Genomic DNA, 21,285 nt, shown 5'->3' on the forward strand with positions numbered 1-21,285 from the left:
AATACACCTTATACACACACAGCCTGCAGCTCATTCTATACACCTTATACACACACACAGCCTGCAGTTCATTCTATACAATTTATACACACACAGCCTGCAGCTCAATCTATACACCTTATACACACACACAACTTACAGATCATTCTATACACCTTATACACACACACACACACAGCCTGCAGCTCATTCTATACACCTTATACACACACACAGCCAGCAGCTCATTCTATACACCTTATACACACACACAGCCTGCAGCTCATTTTATACACCTTATACACTCACAGCCTGCTGCTCATTCTATACACCTTATACACACACAGCCTGCAGCTCATTCTATACACCTTATACACAAACAAAGCCTACAGCTCATTCTATACACCTTATACACACACAGCCTGCAGCTCATTGTATACACCTTATACACACACACACACAGCAGCTCATTCTATACACCTTATACATACACACAGCCTGTAGCTCATTCTATACCCTTATACACACACAGCCTGCAGCTCATTCTATACACCTTATACACAGACACAGCCTGCAGCTCATTCTATACACCTTATACACACACACAGCCTGCAGCTCATTCTATACACCTTATATACACACAGCCTGCAGCTCATTCTATACACCTTATACACACACACAGCCTGCAGCTCATTCTACACACCTTATACACACACACAGCCTGCAGCTCATTCTATACACCTTATACACACACACAGCCTGCAGCTCATTCTATACACCTTATATACACACACAGCCTGCAGCTCATTCTATACACCTTATACACACACACACACACACACACAGCCTGCAGCTCATTCTATACACCATATACACACACATCCTGCAGCACATTCTATACACATTATACACACACATCCTGCAGCTCATTCTATACACCTTATATACAGACAGCCTGCAGCTCATTCTTTACACCTTATACACACACAGCCTTCAGCTCATTCTATACACCTTATAACACACACAGCCTGCAGCACATTCTATACACCGTATACACACACATACTGCAGCTCATTCTATACACCTTATACACACACACACAGCCTGCAACTCATTCTATACACCTTATACACACACAGCGGCTCATTCTATACACCTTATACACACACAGCGGCTCATTCTATACACCTTATACACACACACACAGCCTGCAGGTCTTTCTATACACCTTATACACACACACAGCCTGCAGCTCATTCTATACACCTTATACACACACACAGCCTGCAGCTCATTCTATACACCTTATACACACACACCGCCTGCAGCTCATTCTATACACCTTATACACACACACCGCCTGCAGCTCATTCTATACACCTTATACACACACACAGCCTGCAGCTCATTCTATACACCTTATACACACACAGCCTGCAGCTCATTCTATACACCTTATACACACACAGCCTGCAGCTCATTCTATACACCTTATACACACAGCCTGCAGCTCATTCTATACACCTTATACACACAGCCTGCAGCTCATTCTATACACCTTATACACACACAGCCTGCAGTTCATTCTATACACCTTATACACACACACAGCCTGCATCTCATTCTTTACACCTTATACACACACAGCCTGCAGCTCATTCTATACACCTTATACACACACAGCCTGCAGGTCATTCTATACACCTTATACACACACAGCCTGCAGCTCATTCTATACACCTTATACACACACAGCCTGCAGCTCATTCAATACACCTTATACACACACACAGCCTGCAGGTCATTCTATACACCTTATTCACACACACAGCCTGCAGCTCATTCTATACACCTTATATACACACAGCCTGCCGCACATTCTATACACCTTATACACACACACAGCCTGCAGCTCATTCTATACACCTTATACACACAGCCTGCAGCTCATTCTATACACCTTATACACACACACAGCCTGCAGCTCATTATATACACCTTATATACACACAGCCTGCAGCTCATTCTTTACACCTTATACACACACAGCCTTCAGCTCATTCTATACACCTTATAACACACACAGCCTGCAGCTCATTCTATACACCTTATACACAAACACAGCCTGCAGCTCATTCTATACACCTTATACACACACACACAGCCTGCAACTCATTCTATACACCTTATACACACACACACACAGCCTGCAGCTCATTCTATACACAGCCTGCTGGTCATTTTATACAATTTTGTGCATTAAACGAAGTTTGTGTACATTGAGCCATCACAGAGCAAAGGTATCACTATCTCATTCACGTTCAAAAAAATCCGTATTTCGGAATATTTGGATATGGGAGACTCAACCTGTACCAATTATTATCACTTTATGTGAATGCTCCATTACTGAATTATCGAACTGTATTTTATTCTTAACAGGATTACCGACAACGCTGCTCATATTGGCGCTGGTTTCTTTTGCAGCAGCCGTGGTCCTCGCTGTTTGCTACATAAAAAAGTAAGTCTGTTGCATTAGAATAACTCCTCTGATTGGCTAAAGATGATTGTATCCTTCCTCTTACCTCAATAACACAACATAGGTGTAAGAATTAGTAAGAGAATAGATTAGACCTTCCCACAGAAAGGGGCTGAAAACAACATAACGATTAGTCTGTTATATCTGATGTATAACATCCAATCAGAATCAAAATACAAACGCAGCTCCTGTAACTAACACAAAACGCACTGAGAGGCTGACACGATGGTGGGGTACTGCGCACGGCGCGCATGTGCAAGCCCCGGAGCGAGAGAGAAATTCTCGATGTTGATCGACAGCTCGCCCCATTTTGTAGGTGGGGATGGGGCTTGGCTACACAAAAGGAGGCGTTCCGGAAGGAACGCCTGCCATTTGTGGAAGGCACCACTGACATCACCAGTGATGTCAGTAGTGAGCTTCCGGCTCTGTTAGAGCAGGAAGCTCTCTGGGGCTTGCGAAATACGAGACCCTACCTCAAGGGTCTCATTGCAAGCCCCGATTAACGCGACCATCACCTGGCCACTCGCAAAAGCTGTGGGAGGTCACCCACAGCTTAGCGAGCCACCAGGAGGCTGCAACAGAAAAAACTGCCCTGAAAAAAAGCGTCCAGCTCTGAATCGGGCCCATAGTGTTCTGTGCCACCACCTTGGTAAACGGTGGTACTCACACATTGGTGGGTCTGTGGATGCTCCAGACAATAAGCTGCATAGTAGTAAAGGTGAAAATGTTACATGCAATGCATTGTAATTCCCGTTACAGCACTGTACAGGGTAACCATAAACCACATATCACAGTAACAGGGTATCAGAGCGTAGTATAGAGCACAATGAGACTAGCAGCACTGTACAGGGTAACCATAATATACATATCACAGTAACAGGGTATCAGAGCGTAGTATAGTGCACAATGAGACGAGCAGCACTGTACAGGGTTAAACCATAATATACATATCACAGTAACAGGGTATCAGAGCGTAGTATAGAGCACAATGAGACGAGCAGCACTGTACAGGGTAACCATAATATACATATCACAGTAACAGGGTATCAAAGCGTAGTATAGAGCACAATGAGACGAGCAGCACTGTACAGGGTAACCATAATATACATATCACAGTAACAGGGTATCAGAGCGTAGTATAGAGCACAATGAGACGAGCAGCACTGTACAGGGTAACCATAATATACATATCACAGTAACAGGGTATCAGAGCGTAGTATAGAGCACAATGAGACGAGCAGCACTGTACAGGGTAACCATAATATACATATCACAGTAACAGGGTATCAGAGCGTAGTATAGAGCACAATGAGACGAGCAGCACTGTACAGGGTAAACCTGTACGCTCCAAGTCCCATCACAGTAACAGCACCGTTACAGCCCCGTCACAGTCACAGCCCAGTCACAGTCACAGCCCCATCACAGCCCAGTCACAGTAACAGCCCCATCACAGCCCTGTCATACTAACACCCCAATCACAGTAACAGCCCGTCACAACAATAGCCCAGTCACAGTAACAGCCCCATCACAGCCCAGTCACAGTAACAGCCCCATCATAGCCCAGTCATAGTAACAGCCCCATCACAGCCCATCACAGCCCCATCACAGCCCAGTCATACTAACACCCCAGTCACAGTAACAGCCCCGTCACAGTAACAGCCCGGTCATAGTAACAGCCCCATCACAGCCCAGTCATAGTAACAGCCCCCATCACAGCCCAGTCATAGTAACAGCCCCATCACAGCCCAGTCATAGTAACAGCCCCATCACAGCCTAGTCATAGTAACACCCCAGTCACAGTAACAGCCCCATCACAGCACAGTCACAGTAACAGCCCCATCACAGCCCAGTCACAGCCCCATCACAGCCCAGTCATAGTAACAGCCCCATCACAGCCCAGTCACAGCCCAGTCACAACCCAGTCACAGCAACAGCCCCTTCACAGACCAGTCACAGCAACAGCCCGGTCACAGACCAGTCACAGCAACAGCCCGATCACAGCCCCGTCACAGTAACAGCCCCGTCACAGCCTAGTAACAGCCCCGTCACAGTAACAGCCCAGTCTGTCACAGCTCAGTAACAGTAACAGCCCCATCACAGCCACATCACAGCCCAGTCACAGTAACAGCCCCATCACAGCCCATTCACAGTAGCAGCCCCATCACAGTCACAGCCCCATCACAGCCCAGTCACAGTCACAGTCACAGCCCCATCACAGCGCAGTCACAGTCACAGCCCAGTCACAGTAACAGCCCCATAACATCCCAGTCACAGTCCCATAACAGCCCAGTCACAGTCACAGCCCTATCACAGACCAGTCACAGTCACAGCACCATCACAGCCCAGTCACAGCCCCATCACAGCCCAGTCACAGTCATAGCCCCTTCACAGTAACAGCCCCTTCACAGCCACATCACAGCCCAGTCACAGTAACAGCCACATCACAGCCCCATCACAGCCCTATCACAGTAACAGCCCCATCACAGCCACATCACAGCCCAGTCACAGTAACAGCCACATCACAGCCCATTCACAGTAACAGCCCCATCACAGTCACAGCCCCATCACAGCCCAGTCACAGTCACAGCCCCATCACAGCCCAGTCACAGCCCCATCACAGCCCAGTCACAGTAACAGCCCCATAGCAGCCCAGTCACAGTCCCTTAACAGCCTAGTCACAGTCACAGCCCCATCACAGCCCAGTCACAGTAACAGCCCCATAACAGCCCAGTCACGGTCACAGCCCCATCACAGCCCAGTCACAGTCACAGCCCCATCACAGCCCAGTCACAGTCACAGCCCCATCACAGCCCAGTCACATTAACAGCCACATCACAGCCCCATCACAGCCCAGTCACAGTAACAGCCCCATCACAGCCCCGTCACAGTAACAGCCCCGTCACAGCCCAGTAACAGCCCAGTCAGTCACAGACCCATCCCAGCCCAGTCACAGTAACAGCACCATCACAGCCACATCACAGCCCAGTCACAGTAACAGCCCCATCACAGTAACAGCCCCATCACAGTCACAGCCCCATCACAGCCCAGTCTCAGTCACAGCCCCATCACAGCCCAGTCTCAGTCAGAGCCCCATCACAGCCCAGTCACAGTAACAGCCCCATCACAGCCCAGTCACAGTCACAGCCCCATAACAGCCCAGTCAGTCACAGCCCCAGAACAGCCCCATCACAGCCCAGTCACAGTCCCATCACAGCCCAGTCACAGTCACAGCCCCATCACAGACCAGTCACAGTAACAGCCCCATAACAGCCCAGTCACAGTCACAGACCTATAACAGCCCAGTCACAGCCCCATCACAGTAACAGCCCCATCACAGCCACATCACAGTAACAGCCCCATCACAGCCCAGTCACAGTAACAGCCCCATCACAGCCCATTCACAGTAACAGCCCCATCACAGCCCCGTCACAGTCACAGCCCCATCACAGCCGCATCACAGCCCAGTCACAGCCCCGTCACAGCCCAGTCATAGTAACAGCCCCATCACAGCCTAGTCACAGCAACAGCCCCTTCACAGACCAGTCACTGCAACAGCCCCATCACAGACCAGTCACAGCAACAACCCCATCACATCCCCATCACTGTAACAGCCCCGTCACAGCCCAGTAACAGCCCCGTCACAGTAACAGCCCAGTCAGTCACAGCCCCATCACAGCCCCGTCACAGTAACAGCCCCATATCAGCCCAGTCACAGTAACAGCCCCATAACAGCCCAGTCACAGTAACAGCCCCATCACAGCCCCGTCACAGTAACAGCCCCGTCACAGCCCAGTAACAGCCCTGTCACAGTAACAGCCCAGTCAGTCACAGCCCCATCCCAGCCCAGTCACAGTAACAGCACCATCACAGCCACATCACAGCCCAGTCACAGTAACAGCCCCATCACAGCCCATTCACAGTAACAGCCCCATCACAGTCACAGCCCCATAATAGCCCAGTCTCAGTCACAGCCCAGTCACAGCCCCATCACAGACCAGTCACAGTCACAGCCCCATAACAGCCCAGTCAGTCACAGCCCCATAACAGCCCCATAACAGCCCAGTCAGTCACAGCCCCATAACAGCCCCATCACAGCCCAGTCACAGTCACAGCCCCATCACAGCCCAGTCACAGTCAAAGCCCCATCACAGACCAGTCACAGTAACAGCCCCATAACAGCCCAGTCACAGTCACAGCCCCATAACAGCCCAGTCACAGCCCCATCACAGTAACAGCCCCATCACAGCCACATCACAGCCCAGTCACAGTAACAGCCCCATCACAGCCCATTCACAGTAACAGCCCCATCACAGCCCATTCACAGTAACAGCCCCATCACAGCCCCGTCACAGTCACAGCCCCCATCACAGCCCAGTCACAGCCATCTCACAGCCCAATCACAGCCCCGTCACAGCCCAGTCATAGTAACAGCCCCATCACAGCCTAGTCACAGCAACAGCCCCTTCACAGACCAGTCACCGCAACAGCCCCGTCACAGACCAGTCACAGCAACAACCCCATCACATCCCCGTCACTGTAACAGCCTCGTCACAGCCCAGTAACAGCCCCGTCACAGTAACAGCCCAGTCAGTCACAGCCCCATCACAGCCCCATCACAGTAACAGCCCCATAACAGCCCAGTCACAGTAACAGCCCTGTCACAGTAACAGCCCAGTCACAGTCACAGCACAGTCACAGCCCCATCACAGCCCAGTCACAGTAACAGCCCCATCACAGCCCCGTCACAGTAACAGCCCCATCACAGCCCAGTCACAGTAACAGCCCCATCACAGTCACAGCCCCATCACAGTAACAGCCCCATCACAGCCACATCACAGCCCATTCACAGTAACAGCCCCATCACAGTCACAGCCCCATCACAGCCCAGTCACAGCCCCATCACAGCCCAGTCACAGTAACAGCCCATCACAGTCACAGCCCCATCACAGCCCAGTCACAGTAACAGCCCCATAACAGCCCAGTCACAGTCACAGCCCCATAACAGCCCAGTCACAGCCCCATCACAGTAACAGCCCCATCACAGCCCAGTTACAGTAACAGCCCCATCACAGCCCATTCACAGTAACAGCCCCATCACAGTCACAGCCCCATCACAGCCCAGTCACAGTCACAGCCAAGTCACAGCCCAGTCAAAGCCCCGTCACAGCCCCGTCACAGCCCAGTCACAGCCTAGTCACAGCAACAGCCCCTTCACAGACCAGTCACAGCAACAGCCCGTCACAGACCAGTCACAGCAACAGCCCCATCACATCCCCGTCACAGTAACAGCCCCGTCACAGCCCAATAACAGCCCCGTCACAGTAACAGCCCAGTCAGTCACAGCCCCGTCACAGTAACAGCCCCATCACAGCCCCGTCACAGTAACAGCCACATAACAGCCCAGTCACAGTAACAGCCCAGTCACAGTCACAGCCCAGTCACAGTCACTGCCCCATCACAGCCCAGTCACAGTAACAGCCCCTTCACAGCCCCGTCACAGTAACAGCCCTATCACAGCCCAGTCACATTAACAGCCCCATCACAGTCACAGCCCCATCACAGCCACATCACAGTCCATTCACAGTCACAGCCCCATCACAGCGCAGTCACAGTCACAGCCCATCACAGCCCCATCACAGCCCAGTCACAGTCACAGCCCCATCACAGCCCAGTCACAGTAACAGCCCCATCACAGCCCAGTCACAGTCACAGCCCCATCACAGACCAGTCACAGTCACAGCCCCATAACAGCCCAGTCACAGTAACAGCCCAGTCACAGCCCCATCACAGCCCAGTCACAGTAACAGCCCCATCACAGCCCCATCAAAGCCACATCACAGCCCAGTCACAGTAACAGCCCCATCACAGTAAGAGCCCCATCACAGCCCAGTCACAGCCCCATCACAGCCCAGTCACAGCCCCATCACAGCCCAGTCACAGCCCCATCACAGCCCAGTCATAGTAACAGCCCCATCACAGCCCAGTCACAGCAACAGCCCCTTCACAGACCAGTCACAGCAACAGCCCCGTCACAGACCAGTCACAGCAGCAGCCCCATCACAGCCCCGTCACAGTAACAGCCCCGTCACAGTAACAGCCCCGTCACAGCCCAGTAACAGCCCAGTCAGTCACAGCCCCATCACAGCCCCATCACAGTCACAGTCACAGCCCCATCACAGCCCAGTCACAGTAACAGCCCTATCACAGCCCCATCACAGTAACAGCCCCATCACAGCCCAGTCACAGTAGCAGCCCCATCGCAGCCCAGTCACAGCCCAGTCACAGTCACAGCCCCATCACAGTAACAGCCCCATCACAGCCACATCACAGCCCAGTTACAGTAACAGCCCCATCACAGTCACAGCCCCATCACAGCCCAGTCACAGCCCCATCACAGCGCAGTCACAGTCACAGCCCCGTCACAGCCACATCACAGCCCAGTCGCAGTCACAGCCCCATCACAGCCACATCACAGCCCAGTCACAGCCCCATCACAGCCCAGTCACAGTAACAGCCCCATCGCAGCCCAGTCACAGTAACAGCCCCATCACAGCCCAGTCACAGTAACAGCCCCATCACAGCCCCGTCACAGTAACAGCCCCATCACAGCCCAGCCACAGTAACAGCCCCATCACAGCCCAGTCACAGCCCCGTCACAGTCACAGCCCGTCACAGTCACAGCCCCATCTCAGTAACAGCCCCATCACAGCCACATCACAGCCCATTCACAGTCACAGCCCCATCACAGACCAGTCACAGTCACAGCCCCATCACAGACCAGTCACAGTAACAGCCCCATCACAGACCAGTCACAGTAACAGCCCCATCACAGCCCAGTAACAACTTTCCAGTCACAGTAACAGCCCCATCACAGACCAGTCACAGCCCAGTCACAACTTTCCAGTCACAGTAACAGCCCCATCACAGCCCCGTCACAGTAACAGCCCTATCACAGCCCAGTCACAGTAACAGCCCCATCACAGTAACAGCCCCATCACAGCCACATCACAGCCCACTCACAGTAACAGCCCCATCACAGTCACAGCCTCATCACAGCCCAGTCACAGTCACAGCCACATCACACACAGTCACAGTCACAGCCCAGTCACAGTCCCATCACAGTCACAGCCCAGTCACAGTCACAGCCCCATAACAGCCTAGTCACAGTAACAGCCCAGTCACAGCCCCATCACAGACCAGTCACAGTAACAGCCCAGTCACAGCCCAGTCACAGCCCCGTCACAGCCCAGTCACAATAACAGCCCCATCACAGACCCATCACAGCCACATCACAGCCCAGTTACAGTAACAGCCCCATCACAGTAACAGCCCCATCACAGCCCAGTCACAGCCCCATCACAGCCCAGTCACAGCCCCGTCACAGCCCAGTCATAGTAACAGCCCCATCACAGCCCAGTCACAGCCTAGTCACAGCAACAGCCCCTTCACAGACCAGTCACAGTAACAGCCCCATCACAGACCAGTCACAGCCCAGTCACAACTTTCCAGTCACAGTAACAGCCCCATCACAGCCCCGTCACAGTAACAGCCCTATCACAGCCCAGTCACAGTAACAGCCCCATCACAGTAACAGCCCCATCACAGCCACATCACAGCCCACTCACAGTAACAGCCCCATCACAGTCACAGCCTCATCACAGCCCAGTCACAGTCACAGCCACATCACACACAGTCACAGTCACAGCCCAGTCACAGTCCCATCACAGTCACAGCCCAGTCACAGTCACAGCCCCATAACAGCCTAGTCACAGTAACAGCCCAGTCACAGCCCCATCACAGACCAGTCACAGTAACAGCCCAGTCACAGCCCAGTCACAGCCCCGTCACAGCCCAGTCACAATAACAGCCCCATCACAGACCCATCACAGCCACATCACAGCCCAGTTACAGTAACAGCCCCATCACAGTAACAGCCCCATCACAGCCCAGTCACAGCCCCATCACAGCCCAGTCACAGCCCCGTCACAGCCCAGTCATAGTAACAGCCCCATCACAGCCCAGTCACAGCCTAGTCACAGCAACAGCCCCTTCACAGACCAGTCACAGCAACAGCCCCGTCACAGACCAGTCACAGCAACAGCCCCATCACAGTCACAGCCCCATCACAGTAACAGCCCCATCACAGCCACATCACAGCCCAGTAACAGCCCGTCACAGTAAAAGCCCAGTCAGTCACAGCCCCATCACAGCCCCGTCACAGTAACAGCCCCATCACAGCCCCATCACAGTAACAGCTACATCACAGACCAGTCATAGTAACAGCCCCATCACAGCCCAGTCACAGCCCAGTCATAGTAACAGCCCCATCACAGCCCAGTCACAGCAACAGCCCCATCACATCCCAGTCACAGTAACAGCCCCGTTACAGCCCAGTAACAGCCCGTCACAGTAAAAGCCCTGTCAGTCAAAGCCCCATCACAGCCCCGTCACAGTAACAGCCCCATCACAGCCCCATCACAGTCACAGCCCCATCACAGCCCATTCACAGTAACAGCCCCATCACAGCCCCATCACAGTAACAGCCCCATCACAGCCCAGTCACAGTAACAGCCCAATCACAGCCCAGTCACAGTCACAGCCCCATCACAGTAACAGCCACATCACAGCCCATTCACAGTAACAGCCCCATCACAGTCACAGCCCCATCACAGCCCAGTCACAGTCACAGCCCCATCACAGCGCAGTCACAGTCACAGCCCCATCACAGCCCCATCACAGCCCAGTCACAGTCACAGCCCCATCACAGCCCAGTCACAGTCACAGCCCCATCACAGACCAGTCACAGTAACAGCCCCATCACAGCCCAGTCACAGCCCCGTCACAGCCCAGTCATAGTAACAGCCCCATCACAGCCCAGTCACAGCCTAGTCACAGCAACAGCCCCATCACAGACCAGTCACAGCAACAGCCCCTTCACAGACCAGTCACAGCAACAGCCCCATCACAGACCAGTCACAGCAACAGCCCCATCACAGCCCCGTCACAGTAACAGCCCCGTCACAGTAACAGCCCCGTCACAGCCCAGTAACAGCCCGTCACAGTAAAAGCCCAGTCAGTCACAGCGCCATCACAGCCCCGTCACAATAACAGCCCCATCACAGCCCCATCACAGTAACAGCCCCATAACAGCCCAGTCACAGTCACAGCCCCATCACAGCCCATTCACAGTAACAGCCCCATCACAGCCCCATCACAGTAACAGCCCCATCACAGCCCAGTCACAGTAACAGCCCAATCACAGCCCAGTCACAGCCCAGTCACAGTCACAGCCCCATCACAGTAACAGCCCCATCACAGCCCATTCACAGTAACAGCCACATCACAGTCACAGCCCTATCACAGCCCAGTCACAGTCATAGCCCCATCACAGCGCAGTCACAGTCACAGCCCCGTCACAGCCCCATCACAGCCCAGTCACAGTCACAGCCCCATCACAGCCACAACACAGCCCAGTCACAGTAACAGCACCATCACAGCCCAGTCACAGTAACAGGCCCATCACAGCCCATTCACAGTAACAGCCCCATCACAGCCCATTCACAGTAACAGCCCCATCACAGCCCCGTCACAGTCACAGCCCCATCACAGCCCAGTCACAGTCACAGCCCCATCACAGACCAGTCATAGTAACAGCCCCATCACAGCCCCGTCACAGCCCAGTCATAGTAACAGCCCCATCACAGCCCAGTCACAGCCTAGTCACAGCAACAGCCCCGTCACAGACCAGTCACAGCTACAGCCCCATCACATCCCCGTCACAGTAACAGCCCCGTTACAGCCCAGTAACAGCCCGTCACAGTAAAAGCCCTGTCAGTCAAAGCCCCATCACAGCCCCGTCAGTCACAGCCCCATCACAGCCCCATCACAGTCACAGCCCCATCACAGCCCATTCACAGTAACAGCCCCATCACAGCCCTATCACAGTAACAGCCCCATCACAGCCCAGTCACAGTAACAGCCCAATCACAGTCACAGCCCCATCACAGTAACAGCCCCATCACAGCCACATCACAGCCCATTCACAGTAACAGCCCCATCACAGTCACAGCCCCATCACAGCCCAGTCACAGCCCCATCACAGCGCAGTCACAGTCACAGCCCCGTCACAGCCCAGTCACAGCCACAGCCTTATCACAGCCCAGTCACAGTCACAGCCCCATCACAGACCAGTCACAGTAACAGCCCCATCACAGCCCAGTCACAGCCCCGTCACAGCCCAGTCATAGTAACAGCCCCATCACAGCCCAGTCACAGCCTAGTCACAGCAACAGCCCCGTCACAGACCAGTCACAGCAACAGCCCCATCACATCCCCGTCACAGTAACAGCCCCGTCACAGCCCAGTAACAGCCCGTCACAGTAAAAGCCCTGTCAGTCACAGCCCCATCACAGCCCCGTCACAGTAACAGCCCCATCACAGCCCCATCACAGTAACAGCCCCATAACAGCCCAGTCACAGTCACAGCCCCATCACAGCCCATTCACAGTAACAGCCCCATCACAGCCCTGTCACAGTCACAGCCCCATCACAGCCCAGTCACAGCCCCATCACAGACCAGTCATAGTAACAGCCCCATCACAGCCCAGTCACAGCCCCGTCACAGCCCAGTCATAGTAACAGCCCCATCACAGCCCAGTCACAGCCTAGTCACAGCAACAGCCCCGTCACAGACCAGTCACAGCAACAGCCCCATCACATCCCCGTCACAGTAACAGCCCCGTTACAGCCCAGTAACAGACCGTCACAGTAAAAGCCCTGTCACAGCCCAGTAACAGCCCCGTCACAGCCCAGTCATAGTAACAGCCCCATCACAGCCCAGTCACAGCCTAGTCACAGCAACAGCCCCGTCACAGACCAGTCACAGCAACAGCCCCATCACAGCCCCGTCACAGTAACAGCCCCATCACAGCCCCATCACAGTAACAGCCCCATAACAGCCCAGTCACAGTCACAGCCCCATCACAGCCCATTCACAGTCACAGCCCCATCACAGCCCCGTCACAGTCACAGCCCCATCACAGCCCCATCACAGTGACAGCCCCATCACAGCCCCATCACAGTGACAGCCCCATCACAGCCCCATCACAGTAACAGCCCCATCACAGCCCAGTCACAGTAACAGCCCAATCACAGCCCAGTCACAGTCACAGCCCCATCACAGTAACAGCCCCATCACAGCCACATCACAGCCCATTCACAGTAACAGCCCCATCACAGTCACAGCCCCATCACAGCCCAGTCACAGCCCCATCACAGCGCAGTCACAGTCACAGCCCCGTCACAGCCCCATCACAGCCCAGCCACAGCCCCATCACAGCCCAGTCACAGTCACAGCCCCATCACAGACCAGTCACAGTAACAGCCCCATCACAGCCCAGTCACAGCCCCGTCACAGCCCAGTCATAGTAACAGCCCCATCACAGCCCAGTCACAGCCCCGTCACAGTCACAGCCCCATCACAGCCCAGTCACAGTCACAGCCCCATCACAGACCAGTCATAGTAACAGCCCCATCACAGCCCCGTCACAGCCCAGTCATAGTAACAGCCCCATCACAGCCCAGTCACAGCCTAGTCACAGCAACAGCCCCGTCACAGACCAGTCACAGCTACAGCCCCATCACATCCCCGTCACAGTAACAGCCCCGTTACAGCCCAGTAACAGCCCGTCACAGTAAAAGCCCTGTCAGTCAAAGCCCCATCACAGCCCCGTCAGTCACAGCCCCATCACAGCCCCATCACAGTCACAGCCCCATCACAGCCCATTCACAGTAACAGCCCCATCACAGCCCTATCACAGTAACAGCCCCATCACAGCCCAGTCACAGTAACAGCCCAATCACAGTCACAGCCCCATCACAGTAACAGCCCCATCACAGCCACATCACAGCCCATTCACAGTAACAGCCCCATCACAGTCACAGCCCCATCACAGCCCAGTCACAGCCCCATCACAGCGCAGTCACAGTCACAGCCCCGTCACAGCCCAGTCACAGCCACAGCCTTATCACAGCCCAGTCACAGTCACAGCCCCATCACAGACCAGTCACAGTAACAGCCCCATCACAGCCCAGTCACAGCCCCGTCACAGCCCAGTCATAGTAACAGCCCCATCACAGCCCAGTCACAGCCTAGTCACAGCAACAGCCCCGTCACAGACCAGTCACAGCAACAGCCCCATCACATCCCCGTCACAGTAACAGCCCCGTCACAGCCCAGTAACAGCCCGTCACAGTAAAAGCCCTGTCAGTCACAGCCCCATCACAGCCCCGTCACAGTAACAGCCCCATCACAGCCCCATCACAGTAACAGCCCCATAACAGCCCAGTCACAGTCACAGCCCCATCACAGCCCATTCACAGTAACAGCCCCATCACAGCCCTGTCACAGTCACAGCCCCATCACAGCCCAGTCACAGCCCCATCACAGACCAGTCATAGTAACAGCCCCATCACAGCCCAGTCACAGCCCCGTCACAGCCCAGTCATAGTAACAGCCCCATCACAGCCCAGTCACAGCCTAGTCACAGCAACAGCCCCGTCACAGACCAGTCACAGCAACAGCCCCATCACATCCCCGTCACAGTAACAGCCCCGTTACAGCCCAGTAACAGACCGTCACAGTAAAAGCCCTGTCACAGCCCAGTCACAGCCCCGTCACAGCCCAGTCATAGTAACAGCCCCATCACAGCCCAGTCACAGCCTAGTCACAGCAACAGCCCCGTCACAGACCAGTCACAGCAACAGCCCCATCACAGCCCCGTCACAGTAACAGCCCCATCACAGCCCCATCACAGTAACAGCCCCATAACAGCCCAGTCACAGTCACAGCCCCATCACAGCCCATTCACAGTCACAGCCCCATCACAGCCCCGTCACAGTCACAGCCCCATCACAGCCCCATCACAGTGACAGCCCCATCACAGCCCCATCACAGTGACAGCCCCATCACAGCCCCATCACAGTAACAGCCCCATCACAGCCCAGTCACAGTAACAGCCCAATCACAGCCCAGTCACAGTCACAGCCCCATCACAGTAACAGCCCCATCACAGCCACATCACAGCCCATTCACAGTAACAGCCCCATCACAGTCACAGCCCCATCACAGCCCAGTCACAGCCCCATCACAGCGCAGTCACAGTCACAGCCCCGTCACAGCCCCATCACAGCCCAGCCACAGCCCCATCACAGACCAGTCACAGTAACAGCCCCATCACAGCCCAGTCACAGCCCCGTCACAGCCCAGTCATAGTAACAGCCCCATCACAGCCCAGTCACAGCCTAGTCACAGCAACAGCCCCATCACAGACCAGTCACAGCAACAGCCCCATCACATCCCCGTCACAGTAACAGCCCCGTCACAGCCCAGTAACAGCCCGTCACAGTAAAAGCCCTGTCAGTCACAGCCCCATCACAGCCCCGTCACAGTAACAGCCCCATCACAGCCCCATCAAAGTAACAGCCCCATAACAGCCCAGTCACAGTCAAAGCCCCATCACAGTAACAGCCCCATCACAGCCCCATCACAGTAACAGCCCCATCACAGCCCAGTCACAGTAACAGCCCAATCACAGCCCAGTCACAGCCCAGTCACAGTCACAGCCCCATCACAGTAACAGCCACATCACAGCCCATTCACAGTAACAGCTCCATCACAGTCACAGCCCCATCACAGCCCAGTCACAGTCACAGCCCCACCACAGCGCAGTCACAGTCACAGCCCCGTCACAGCCCCATCACAGCCCAGTCACAGTCACAGCCCCATCACAGCCACATCACAGCCCAGTCACAGTAACAGCACCATCACAGCCCAGTCACAGTAACAGGCCCATCACAGCCCATTCACAGTAACAGCCCCATCACAGTAACAGCCCCATCACAGCCCATTCACAGTAACAGCCCCATCACAGCCCCGTCACAGTCACAGCCCCATCACAGCCCAGTCACAGTCACAGCCCCATCACAGACCAGTCACAGTAACAGCCCCATCACAGCCCAGTCACAGTAACAGCCCCATCACAGCCCAGTCACAGCCCCGTCACAGCCCAGTCATAGTACCAGCCCCATCACAGCCCAGTCACAGCCTAGTCACAGCAACAGCCCCATCACATCCCTGTCACAGTAACAGCCCCGTCACAGTAACAGCCCCGTCACAGCCCAGTAACAGCCCTGTCACAGTAACAGCCCAGTCAGTCAAAGCTCTATCACAGCCCCGTCACAGTAACAGCCCCGTAACAGTAACAGCCCCATAACAGCCCAGTCACAGTAACAGCCCCATAACAGCCCAGTCACAGTAACAGCCCAGTCACAGTAACAGCCCCGTCACAGTAACAGCCCAGTCACAGTCACAGCACAGTCACAGCCCCATCACAGCCCAGTCACAGTAACAGCCCCGTCACAGTAACAGCCCCATCACAGCCCAGTCACAGTAACAGCCCCATCACAGTAACAGCCCCATCACAGCCCATTCACAGTAACAGCCCCATCACAGTCACAGCCCCATCACAGCCCAGTCACAGTAACAGCCCCATCACAGCCCAGTCACAGTAACAGCCCAGTCACAGTCACTGCCCCATCACAGCCCAGTCACAGTAACAGCCCCATCACAGCCCAGTCACAGTCACAGCCCCATCACAGACCAGCAACAGCCCCTTCACAGACCAGTCACAGCAACAGCCCCGTCACAGACCAGTCACAGCAACAGCCCCATCACAGTCACAGCCCCATCACAGTAACAGCCCCATCACAGCCACATCACAGCCCAGTAACAGCCCGTCACAGTAAAAGCCCAGTCAGTCACAGCCCCATCACAGCCCCGTCACAGTAACAGCCCCATCACAGCCCCATCACAGTAACAGCTACATCACAGACCAGTCATAGTAACAGCCCCATCACAGCCCAGTCACAGCCCAGTCACAGCCCAGTCATAGTAACAGCCCCATCACAGCCCAGTCACAGCAACAGCCCCATCACATCCCAGTCACAGTAACAGCCCCGTTACAGCCCAGTAACAGCCCGTCACAGTAAAAGCCCTGTCAGTCAAAGCCCCATCACAGCCCCGTCACAGTAACAGCCCCATCACAGCCCCATCACAGTCACAGCCCCATCACAGCCCATTCACAGTAACAGCCCCATCACAGCCCCATCACAGTAACAGCCCCATCACAGCCCAGTCACAGTAACAGCCCAATCACAGCCCAGTCACAGTCACAGCCCCATCACAGTAACAGCCACATCACAGCCCATTCACAGTAACAGCCCCATCACAGTCACAGCCCCATCACAGCCCAGTCACAGTCACAGCCCCATCACAGCGCAGTCACAGTCACAGCCCCGTCACAGCCCCATCACAGCCCAGTCACAGTCACAGCCCCATCACAGCCCAGTCACAGTCACAGCCCCATCACAGACCAGTCACAGTAACAGCCCCATCACAGCCCAGTCACAGCCCCGTCACAGCCCAGTCATAGTAACAGCCCCATCACAGCCCAGTCACAGCCTAGTCACAGCAACAGCCCCGTCACAGACCAGTCACAGCAACAGCCCCTTCACAGACCAGTCACAGCAACAGCCCCATCACAGACCAGTCACAGCAACAGCCCCATCACAGCCCCATCACAGTAACAGCCCCGTCACAGCCCAGTAACAGCCCGTCACAGTAAAAGCCCAGTCAGTCACAGCGCCATCACAGCCCCGTCACAATAACAGCCCCATCACAGCCCCATCACAGTAACAGCCCCATAACAGCCCAGTCACAGTCACAGCCCCATCACAGCCCATTCACAGTAACAGCCCCATCACAGCCCCATCACAGTAACAGCCCCATCACAGCCCAGTCACAGTAACAGCCCAATCACAGCCCAGTCACAGCCCAGTCACAGTCACAGCCCCATCACAGTAACAGCCCCATCACAGCCCATTCACAGTAACAGCCACATCACAGTCACAGCCCCATCACAGCCCAGTCACAGTCATAGCCCCATCACAGCGCAGTCACAGTCACAGCCCCGTCACAGCCCCATCACAGCCCAGTCACAGTCACAGCCCCATCACAGCCACAACACAGCCCAGTCACAGTAACAGCACCATCACAGCCCAGTCACAGTAACAGGCCCATCACAGCCCATTCACAGTAACAGCCCCATCACAGCCCATTCACAGTAACAGCCCCATCACAGCCCCGTCACAGTCACAGCCCCATCACAGCCCAGTCACAGTCACAGCCCCATCACAGACCAGTCATAGTAACAGCCCCATCACAGCCCCGTCACAGCCCAGTCATAGTAACAGCCCCATCACAGCCCAGTCACAGCCTAGTCACAGCAACAGCCCCGTCACAGACCAGTCACAGCTACAGCCCCATCACATCCCCGTCACAGTAACAGCCCCGTTACAGCCCAGTAACAGCCCGTCACAGTAAAAGCCCTGTCAGTCAAAGCCCCATCACAGCCCCGTCAGTCACAGCCCCATCACAGCCCCATCACAGTCACAGCCCCATCACAGCCCATTCACAGTAACAGCCCCATCACAGCCCTATCACAGTAACAGCCCCATCACAGCCCAGTCACAGTAACAGCCCAATCACAGTCACAGCCCCATCACAGTAACAGCCCCATCACAGCCACATCACAGCCCATTCACAGTAACAGCCCCATCACAGTCACAGCCCCATCACAGCCCAGTCACAGCCCCATCACAGCGCAGTCACAGTCACAGCCCCGTCACAGCCCCATCACAGCCCAGTCACAGCCACAGCCTTATCACAGCCCAGTCACAGTCACAGCCCCATCACAGACCAGTCACAGTAACAGCCCCATCACAGCCCAGTCACAGCCCCGTCACAGCCCAGTCATAGTAACAGCCCCATCACAGCCCAGTCACAGCCTAGTCACAGCAACAGCCCCGTCACAGACCAGTCACAGCAAGAGCCCCATCACATCCCCGTCACAGTAACAGCCCCGTCACAGCCCAGTAACAGCCCGTCACAGTAAAAGCCCTGTCAGTCACAGCCCCATCACAGCCCCGTCACAGTAACAGCCCCATCACAGCCCCATCACAGTAACAGCCCCATAACAGCCCAGTCACAGTCACAGCCCCATCACAGCCCATTCACAGTAACAGCCCCATCACAGCCCTGTCACAGTCACAGCCCCATCACAGCCCAGTCACAGCCCCATCACAGACCAGTCATAGTAACAGCCCCATCACAGCCCAGTCACAGCCCCGTCACAGCCCAGTCATAGTAACAGCCCCATCACAGCCCAGTCACAGCCTAGTCACAGCAACAGCCCCGTCACAGACCAGTCACAGCAACAGCCCCATCACATCCCCGTCACAGTAACAGCCCCGTTACAGCCCAGTAACAGACCGTCACAGTAAAAGCCCTGTCACAGCCCAGTCACAGCCCAGTCACAGCCCAGTCATAGTAACAGCCCCATCACAGCCCAGTCACAGCCTAGTCACAGCAACAGCCCCGTCACAGACCAGTCACAGCAACAGCCCCATCACAGCCCCGTCACAGTAACAGCCCCATCACAGCCCCATCACAGTAACAGCCCCATAACAGCCCAGTCACAGTCACAGCCCCATCACAGCCCATTCACAGCAACAGCCCCATCACAGCCCCGTCACAGTCACAGCCCCATCACAGCCCCATCACAGTCACAGCCCCATCACAGCCCCATCACAGTGACAGCCCCATCACAGCCCCATCACAGTAACAGCCCCATCACAGCCCAGTCACAGTAACAGCCCAATCACAGCCCAGTCACAGTCACAGCCCCATCACAGTAACAGCCCCATCACAGCCACATCACAGCCCATTCACAGTAACAGCCCCATCACAGTCACAGCCCCATCACAGCCCAGTCACAGCCCCATCACAGCGCAGTCACAGTCACAGCCCAGTCACAGCCCCATCACAGCCCAGTCACAGCCACAGCCCCATCACAGCCCAGTCACAGTCACAGCCCCATCACAGACCAGTCACAGTAACAGCCCCATCACAGCCCAGTCACAGCCCCGTCACAGCCCAGTCATAGTAACAGCCCCATCACAGCCCAGTCACAGCCTAGTCACAGCAACAGCCCCATCACAGACCAGTCACAGCAACAGCCCCATCACATCCCCGTCACAGTAACAGCCCCGTCACAGCCCAGTAACAGCCCGTCACAGTAAAAGCCCTGTCAGTCACAGCCCCATCACAGCCCCGTCACAGTAACAGCCCCATCACAGCCCCATCACAGTAACAGCCCCATAACAGCCCAGTCACAGTCAAAGCCCCATCACAGTAACAGCCCCATCACAGCCCCATCACAGTAACAGCCCCATCACAGCCCAGTCACAGTAACAGCCCCATCACAGCCCAGTCACAGCCCAGTCACAGTCACAGCCCCATCACAGTAACAGCCACATCACAGCCCATTCACAGTAACAGCTCCATCACAGTCACAGCCCCATCACAGCCCAGTCACAGTCACAGCCCCACCACAGCGCAGTCACAGTCACAGCCCCGTCACAGCCCCATCACAGCCCAGTCACAGTCACAGCCCCATCACAGCCACATCACAGCCCAGTCACAGTAACAGCACCATCACAGCCCAGTCACAGTAACAGGCCCATCACAGCCCATTCACAGTAACAGCCCCATCACAGTAACAGCCCCATCACAGCCCATTCACAGTAACAGCCCCATCACAGCCCCGTCACAGTCACAGCCCCATCACAGCCCAGTCACAGTCACAGCCCCA

At 55.1% G+C, this 21,285-nt stretch overlaps 1 protein-coding gene across 1 annotated transcript in view; it reads left to right on the forward strand.

The window, feature by feature from the left end:
* Nucleotides 1-21,285, forward strand: part of LYVE1 (lymphatic vessel endothelial hyaluronan receptor 1) — a 229,616-nt gene that overhangs the window by 200,161 nt on the left and 8,170 nt on the right. Inside the window, exon 5 of the mRNA XM_088476086.1 lies at nucleotides 2,419-2,497. Within this exon, the coding sequence (XP_088332212.1) occupies nucleotides 2,419-2,497 (79 nt within the window). The remainder of the gene's footprint in view (nucleotides 1-2,418; nucleotides 2,498-21,285) is intronic.

The sequence above is a fragment of the Taudactylus pleione genome, unplaced genomic scaffold (assembly GCF_031769625.1).
Source record: "Taudactylus pleione unplaced genomic scaffold, aTauple2 ptg000182l, whole genome shotgun sequence".
NCBI lineage: Eukaryota > Metazoa > Chordata > Amphibia > Anura > Myobatrachidae > Taudactylus > Taudactylus pleione.